Raw genomic sequence first — 8,843 nt, 5'->3', positions numbered from 1 at the left:
TTCTTCAATGTTATTTCTTTATTCGACAGAAAACGAAAAAACCGGCAAAATTTCAATCGATCCGCTTTTAATGATACTAGATTTTAGGACTTCTATCTTGTTTGACTCGATCGAATTTTCATTAGTATCAAATTGATGTTGTTTCTTGAGTTTTTCTTTCCTTGTCAAATATTCGCGACTACGAAGGTTGATGAGCCGGGAAACACTCTTTCTTCCTACGGGGTTTCTTATGGGAGTATGAGTGGAAAAAAAGCAAAGAATCTTCCCTACTTCACCTTCGTAGTCCCCAATTTGACCCTGTGTACTTCAGACCTTAGTTCCACCTTTTTGAAGCATTCACCACCAGTCTGACCTTCGCTGCTTCGCGTTTTAGGCGGGTGAATAGCTCTGTCGCCGTTCCAAATGTTCTGCCGATCTCGCTGCCGATGATATCTTAGTCGTCAGCGAAACAAATTGACCGGAAATGATGAAGTCCCGGGATATTGAATGAGCGACAGGGAATCCGCTTACAATTTCTAAATCTGTTGGGTATACGTTTGCATTGGCGTCCTATATGGTTGGACAAGCTGGTAGAGTATGGTATTTCATCTCTGCGATAGACCTGTGCGCCGCCGCGCCACGCCGCTGCCGCCGACAGTTTTTGTCCCACGCCGACGCCGACCGAGGTATCGGCGGCGCGCCATACGCCGCTGTTTGTCACGCCGCCGCTTTTCATTTTTCGCGCCGATGATCAGTACACGATCAAAATTAAGTTTATAATAAATAAAGTTGAGATAAAAAAAATCTCGCGATCACTATCGTAAGAGATTGATCACAATCATTAATTTCTCAGAACAAACATTCACATCTCTCCAGAAGTTTCCAGAAGTCTTCAGCGGAACAAGGATTCAGTGATGCCTCCTGGAGATTCACCTCGGATTCCTCCAGAAAAATGTTCAGGGATGTCTCCAGGATGATTTTTTTTTTCAAAAGATTGTCACCTGCTACAAAATAGCATGCAACAGATTTTTATATAAATGCCGTGGAATGGATGATCCCAGATCAAAAGGAATGTTGGGGTTCCCAATTATGTACCGCAGAACACTCACCATCAGAACCACAGAACCCATCGTCGATAGCCGATCGAAGATCGGCAAAACACTCAAATGAGTAACTACCTGTCTATGCGGTGGGACAACAGACCATTAGGCCGGTCTCACAAATCTGGCTACCTGAAACCCGATGCACAGAACTCAGTTAAGATCTAATTGTACTAAAACTGATCGTTAAAAGAAACCACTCAATTGCCGATCAACCTTTTTTATCGTGCAGTGGTGGATATAGATCTGTATGAGAGCTGAGTTCAATCCTCTAAACCAAACTATCTACGAGTAGTACGATTAGTTCCGATTGACCCGTTCTGCACCAAAGAACACAAGATTGTGCTGAAGAATACCTCAAACAAGTGCGGTGAACAAGATTAAGTCCCCTGTGGGGTTATTAGATAGTTTCTTTCTTTCGGAACTTTGCATGCGTAGCATGCGTAGTATGGAGTAGATCAAAAGTGTAATGAGATCGGTAAGAAACCCAATAAAAGTGAAGTGGCCAGAACCATTACATATCCGTTGATCCCACCCTACGCCTATTTGTTAATGCCACCGAATGTGTCGTCGTGGAAGATCCGGTGAAGGCCAAGGTCGGCAAACTGCATGTGCGGTCCGCAGTCGTGCCGTGAAACCGCCTGGCTGGCTCCGGTGTACACCGTCCGGGGCCCGATGACTTCGCCGTTGGGATACACAGATATACTTTTACATACTTACAACACTAGCCGATAAGTACAACCATTTAGATTTAAGTTGATTCGTGGGGGGGTGGTGTGGAGGGGGGAAATAAAGGGGTTTTTGCATGTAAAATTTCAATATTCTTTTTTTTATCTGGTGATTTCGCGGATTAGAATCGTTAACCCTCTAATACCCAACCCCGCCTTTAGACGGGGTATAGTTTGAGCATTTTAGTAAATTTTTTTTTCGTGGGAAATCAAAATTTTTATATTTTTGGCTGATATTTAGGACTGTTTTGTATATCTCAAAATTGTTTTTGGTGTATTTTATAGCGTATTTACATTTTTTAAAAATCATTGAAAAATTGATGTTTTGGTCACCTTTTAGAAGTCATTGTTTATTTTGTATTGAACCGCTACAATTAACATATTTTAAATTTTTTCCAAATCATTCTATCCTAGTTTAATAGTTTAAGGGAATCGAAAACACTCTAAAATTATTTTCCTTAAAATTACACGGAAAATAAAATGTTCTATGAAAAAAAAATATAAATATTTCAACAATAATCATAAAATCTTAAAATGTTTTCATCTAAAAAAAATCCGTACCCCAAATAGGCTTCCAGGAAAAATATAAAAGTGTGGGGATGTTCAAAAATAAAAATTAGAAAAATCAAAAACTGAAATTCTTGAAATCGAGAATAGAAAAGAATCATCTTCCAAAACATGTTTAAATCGATTTTAGATGACGAAAAATAATATTTAGATCAAAATCAAAAATTTGGGTATTAGAGGGTTAAGCAAACTTTTGAGCCAAGCCGCGAACCTGTTCAAGCTGTTTTCTGGTAGAACAGCAATTCTGCACGTGTTCTTCTAATTAGTAAATTTACAATTTTTGTCTCATGCCAGTGGGGTTTCCCCCGTGTGACAAGATCTCTCAGGAGGATCTCGACAGGAGTACTTTCAAAAATTATTTCAGGAGAATTCAGGGATGCATACTAGAGATACATCAGAGATTCATCCAAAAGATCCTTCAGGAATGCTCATAGGAGGTCCTTCAGAGATTAGCCTGAGAGTTCCTTCATTAATTCCTTCAGAAGTTGCTTCAGGAGTTTCTCTAGGATCTAGTCCAGGAGTTTCCTCAGATATTTGTTCCATGAGATCAATCAGAAATTCCTGGAATTTGTTCAAGAATCCCTTCTGAAATTACTTTGGGGATTCCTCTTGGAATTACTTCGGGATGCCTCAAGAAAAAAAAATGCAAAGATTCTTTTAGGAGTTCTTCAAGGATTGCTCCAGAAGTTCCTTCGGCGATCTCTCCGGGAGTGCGCTCAGGGGTCTCCCTAATAGCTCCAGGAGGATTCAGGGATGCCTCCATGTGTTCATAAGGAATTCCATCAGAAGTTCCCTAAGTTCGTTCAGGTATCCTTCCAGAAGTCCCTTTTAATATCCTTTCAGGAGGATTCATAAATGCCACCTGAAGATCCATCAAGAATCCAGCAGCAACACTTCACGATGCACTTCCGAAACCGAACCCAAGTGAACCATCAGCTTTAAGTTACATGTTTGATTTTAATTTTGATGATTGTTGTTTTTCCTCTTTTGTTTTGAAATTTGCTTTTATCTATCTATGTATGTGTTTTTTTACATCATTAAGACATAGTCAGATGAAGATTAGTATTAAATAAATAAATAAATAAATCCCGTGAGAAGTTTCTTCAGGAATTCCTGCAGGAGGTCTTTAGAAATTAGTCTAGGTGTTCCTGCAGGGATTCCTTCTGAAGCACCATTAGAAATTCCTACAGCAGTTCTTTCTAGGAGTTCCATCAGAGATTCCTCCAGGAATTTCAGGGATTGTTGGGGTTCTTTCAAATTGTAGATTGCGATTTTTTCAGGAAGACTCACGGATGCTTTCAGGAGTTACATCAGAGATTTTTCTAGAAGCTCATTCAGGTCTTCCTACAGGAGTTCCTTCAGGGAATCTTGTAGGAGTTCCTTCAATAATTTCCTTAGTGTTGTGGACAACCCGATTGCGGTACACCGCAATCGGGTTGTCCACAACATCTCCCCTCTTAATAGAGCTGGTAGGGGTCGAACCTGACTGGCGGCCTTCGGGTACGTGAAGAACGCCTAGGTAGCTCTACCATTGGTTCCACTTCGATAGCGGACTCGAAATCGGTCGATGTTGATGTTGGTGATGACGAAGACGTTGACGGGACTGCCGGGAGCTCGTGCCGTGGCGTAGACGAGGCACAAGCCGGCTCGGAACCTATCAGGGTAGGCTCGGGACTGGAGACTGACACAGATCTTGGCGCGATCGGCGGTGTGGCTGACGTCGGTGTGCTTGGCGAATGGCTTGGCAAGTTCCAGGCACCCAACAGGATGTCGAGTGGTAGCGAATGCTGGCGATAGGTGACCTGACCAGCGGATTGCTTCGGCGTCGCGTCAGTGGCCATACGACTCCGGAGCTGGTTGATGTGCGAGCGCAACATTCGGCGGTTCTCGACCCACACGTTGTACATCACGTCTCCAATCTTCTCGATGATTTTACCGGGAACCCACTTCCAACCGTTACGAACGTGGAGTTTGGCGTAAACGGGGTCGTCTCGGTGGAAGGATCTCGGTTGCTTGCAGTCGTTCGTTGTGGGCACCGGTGTCCGTACCGGCGGAGGACGCAGAAGCTCGAGGCACGTGCGGATTTTGCGCCCGAACATGACCTCGGATGGCGACTTCTGGTCTGGAAGAGCCCGGTTGGGCGTGCTTCGGTACGTCAGGAGGAAGGTATCCAGTGCCTCTTGCATCGATCCTCTCCCCTCTCGGATTTTCTTCACGGCCCGCTTGAAGGTGTCCACGAAACGTTCCGCTTGACCGTTCGATTGCGGATGGAACGGGGCCGTCGTGAGATGTTCGATGCCGTTGGAGGTGCAGAACTCGGCGAATTCAGCGCTGGTGAATTGGGTACCGTTGTCGCTGACCAACGTAGCGGGCATACCCAGCCGAGCGAACAACCCACGGAGAATAGAAACTGTCACCGCTGAGGTGATACGGTTTGTCTGGACGATCTCCGGCCATTTGGAGAACGAGTCGACTGCGAGGAGGTAGTACTCGCCTTCGATCGGACCGGCATAGTCGACGTGGACGCGTTGCCACGGAGCGGTCGCTTTGGGCCACGGCATCGGCGGAGAGTGAGGAGGTGATCTTGCTACGGACGCACACTGCTGGCATGCTCGGACGAAGTCGGTGATGTCGGTGTCCATGCTGGGCCAGTAGGCGTAGCTTCGAGCGAGGGCCTTCATTCGCTGCATTCCGGGATGGCCGCGATGGAACTGTTCCAAGCAGCGCTTACGATGCAGCGACGGGATGACGAGCCGTTCCGCAAACAAGAGACACCCATCTACCACGGAGAGCGATTCCTGCCTGGATTGGAACCGTTGGAGATCGGGCCCGGCTAGTTTTGACTGGGGCCAACCGTTTTGGACGTAGTGGTAGACTTGGCGGAGCAGTGGGTCTGCTTGGGTGCTTTGCGCGACGGCTCTGAAATGGAGAGGCAACATTTTACGGGAACTAGAAATAACTGACCTGAGATCTTCATCTAGGTTGACGCTAGCGATAACGTAGTCCTCGTCGGGCTTCACGTGTTGGTCGATCAACCGGGAAAGCAGGTCCGCGTTGCCGAACTTGTGGGTGGGCACGTATTCGATGTCGAAATCGTACAGCAGCAGATGTAGGGCGAAGCGTTGAAGGCGGTTGGCAGTGTAGACTGGTATACCTTTCTTGGACCCGAAGATCCGGAGCAGAGGCTGATGGTCGGTTTGGAGCCGGAAATGCCGGCCAAAGAGCATCTTATGGAACTTCGTAACGGCGAAGACGATGGCCAAACCTTCACGGTCGGGCTGACTGTAGCCTTGTTCTGCTTTCGTGAGTGCTCGGGATGCGTGTTGGACGACCTTGACGGTGCCGTCGGGGAACTTGTGGCTGATCGTTGCCCCTAGTCCAACGGAAGAAGCGTCGGCGGAAACGATGATCTCCCGCTTCGGATCGTAGTGCGTGAGGAGAAGATCCGAGGAGAGGATTCGCTTGAACTGCTCGAACGCTTGCTGGCACTCCGGAGTCCACTTGAACTTCGCGTCTGCTTTGAGGAGATTGTCGAGCGGGTATCGTAGCTTGCGCATGTTGGGGACGAACTTGCCGTAATAGTTGATGGCCCCCAGGAAGGACCGTACTCCGGAAACATCGGTGGGAGGCGGAAGCTTGGTGATCGCCTCGATTTTAGCTGGATCCGGACGGAGTCCGCGACTGTCCACGACATGCCCGACGTACTGCACTTGCTGTTTCCGAAACGTGCACTTGTCCTCTCGAATGGTGAAGCCGAACTCTTGGATTCGCTTCAAGGCGGCCCGCAGGTTGCGATCGTGCTCTTCCTCTGTCTTACCGCCGATGATGACGTCATCGAGATAGCCGGAAGTACACTCCAGGCCGGCTAGCATTGTGTCGATGAGCTGCTGGAAAGCACCAGGTGCAACTTTCACACCCGGCGGGAGGCGGTTGTAGGAGTACAGGCCACGATGCGTGTTGATAGTGAGCAACTTGCGGTGCTGTTCGTCGACTTCCACTTGTAAGAAAGCGTCGGACAAATCGATTTGGCTAAAGACCGTGCAGCCGGAAAGCTTGGCGAAGATATCGTCCGGAAGTGGAAGCGGGTATTGGTTTGGTTGGAGAGCGGCGTTCAAACCCGTGGAGTAGTCTCCGCAAATTCGGATCGACCCGTTGGCTTTGCGGACTACGACGATGGGAGCTGCCCACTCGGAATAGTCGACCGGAGTGATGATGTCGAGTTTCTCCAGTCGGTCGAGCTCCTGGTCGACGGCATCGTACATTGCGTACGCCACCGGACGCTTCGGGCAGAAGACAGGTCGGACACTTTCTTTCAGCTCCAACTTCACTTTGGTTTTACTGCACAAGCCGAGCTGGTCGCTGAAAACCTTGGGAAAGGTCGACTTGAGTGCAGCGGTAGACGTGGGAGAGCCTGACACGTGGCAACAGAAGGTGTCCATGGGAACGGACCAGAGGTTGAAGCTGTCCACCAGATCGGAACCGAGCAGAAGAATTTGTTTCTCGGTGACGCGGATCACTTCGCGCTGCGTGCTTTCTCCGATGGTGACGTCGCACTCGAATTCTCCGTCGAGCGATAGAATGTTGCCGGAGGCTGTCCTCGCGTTCACTGTGGCCGGCGTTAGAGCCGGGCTGCCGAGTTTCCGCCATGTTTCTCGGTTGATGACGGTGATGTCGGAGGCGGTGTCTAGTTGCAGCCGAATGTTCGTTCCTGAAAGGCCAACGGAGACGAAACGGCGTCGCTGCTGCACGCTGCACACGTCGACGACTACCACCTTGCTCGACACGTCGGGTTTCCTGAAGCGTCTATGTCCTGGTTTCTGGGGCTTGGCACTCTCGCAGTATCCCTCACGATGTCCGAATTGGCCACAATCGGAGCACTTGTGATTCCTATAACTGCAGTCCCGGACGTAATGGAGCGCACCACAAAGCCAGCACGGAGTATTTGGCTTCTTCCCGGTGTCGCTGGAAGGACGCTTCACTTCTCGGTCACGCTTGTTGAACCGCTTCCCACCAAACTTGCGCACTGCTTGGACTTGGCCGTAAGGAGTCGCCGATTCGATCATCGCGCTGTCATGCTTCAGGTTGAAAAGCCGCTGACACTCCTCGGAGAGTTGCTCTAGTGTGACGTCGTTGTTGTCCTCAATCTTGGTGAGGAGGCGCGTTCGAATCTCGACGTCATTCTCCGACTTCAGGCCGCACACGTAGACCAAGCACTTGAATTGCTCCTCGCTGAGCTTGCCTAGCTCGAACTCGACGCAAGCTTTGTTGACCCTGCATGCGAAAGCTACGTGATCCTCAGAGGGATTTCTCGCAATTTGCAGGCATCGGTATCGTCGGCTGATTACCGATTCTTTCGCACCGAAAAGGCACTTTAGTTTGGTCACCGTCTGCTCGAAGGTGAATTCCTTCGGAAATTTAGGTAAAATGTAACTCACATACCTTTCGTGCTCCGCTAAGCCCAATTTACGCATTAGTAGGCGTACTTTTGCTTCGTCGTCGAGCCTAGCAGCATCCTTCTCGAAGAGATCGTCGTATCTCGAGTACCACGCCGCGAAAGTGACGTTGCTTTCGGCCTCGTACCGGAATTCCTTAATGTTGCTCGCCAGGGAATCAAGGATTTGTTCCGGGTTGGGTGGTACCTGTACGTTGATTGGCGACGTCATGCCACGAAGGAGCTGTTGCTGCTGGTCGTCGGTATGATTTTGCCGCTGGACGAGCTGGGCCATCAACTCGTTATGCTGCGACAACTGCTGCTGCATCATTTGCACGATTTGAATGAGCAGAGCTTCATTACCGGTGTGGGGGGCTTGCGGTTGCGGTTGGTGGGGTGGGAAGGGTACATACTGTTGATGCTGCTGGGCGGTAGAAACGGGAATGAACGGCTGATGCTGGTGTGTTGACACGACGGGGACGTAGATTGGATGCTGCTGCTGCTGCTGCTGATGGACCACCGCCGCCGCCGCCGGGATGATAGGCTGGTTAATTGCCTGGCGATGATTACTCACTCCCGGGGGGTCGACACCATTTCGCGCACTTTCGCGATCTTCGTCAGCCATCGCACTCCGTTTGCGTTTCTTTCGCGCGGGTGACGGAATGGTGCAGTCGATTTTTTTCACTGCGAAAATCCACTCTCACTCGAGAATTCTCGTCGCCACTTTTGTACCGCGGTTACCGGACGGTGTTCGGACCGGTGTCCCTACATCAGGGAATAAAACGCGCACGATTAACTAATTAAAAACTTTATTCGCGACACGTTAAAAGGGTACATTCTATTTATTCGCGAGACGTAAACAAACTAAACTACTATGGACAACAATACACAGACACAGAGCACAAACGACAACCAAATTAAAATACATTGATGCGCTTCCATTGCATCGCGCACGACAGTAGTGCTCTGTCTTGTGCGAGCTCAGCGGCGCGGTACACCGCAATCGGGTTGTCCACAACATCTCCCCTCTTAATAGAG

The 8,843-nt window shown here is 49.0% G+C and overlaps 1 protein-coding gene across 1 annotated transcript; it reads right to left on the bottom strand.

Annotated features, from left to right (window-relative positions):
* Positions 1-3,797: 3,797 nt before the first annotated feature.
* LOC134287985 (uncharacterized protein K02A2.6-like) lies at positions 3,798-8,843 on the bottom strand. The gene has a single exon (XM_062851409.1). It carries the CDS (start codon positions 8,428-8,430, stop codon positions 3,832-3,834), a length of 4,599 nt encoding a protein of 1,532 aa, XP_062707393.1. The 5' UTR covers positions 8,431-8,843; the 3' UTR covers positions 3,798-3,831.

The sequence above is a fragment of the Aedes albopictus genome, chromosome 2 (assembly GCF_035046485.1).
Source record: "Aedes albopictus strain Foshan chromosome 2, AalbF5, whole genome shotgun sequence".
Taxonomy (NCBI): Eukaryota; Metazoa; Arthropoda; class Insecta; order Diptera; family Culicidae; genus Aedes; species Aedes albopictus.
The sequence above is the reverse complement of the archived record's forward strand: the minus strand, read 5'-3'. Positions and strand labels throughout refer to the sequence as shown.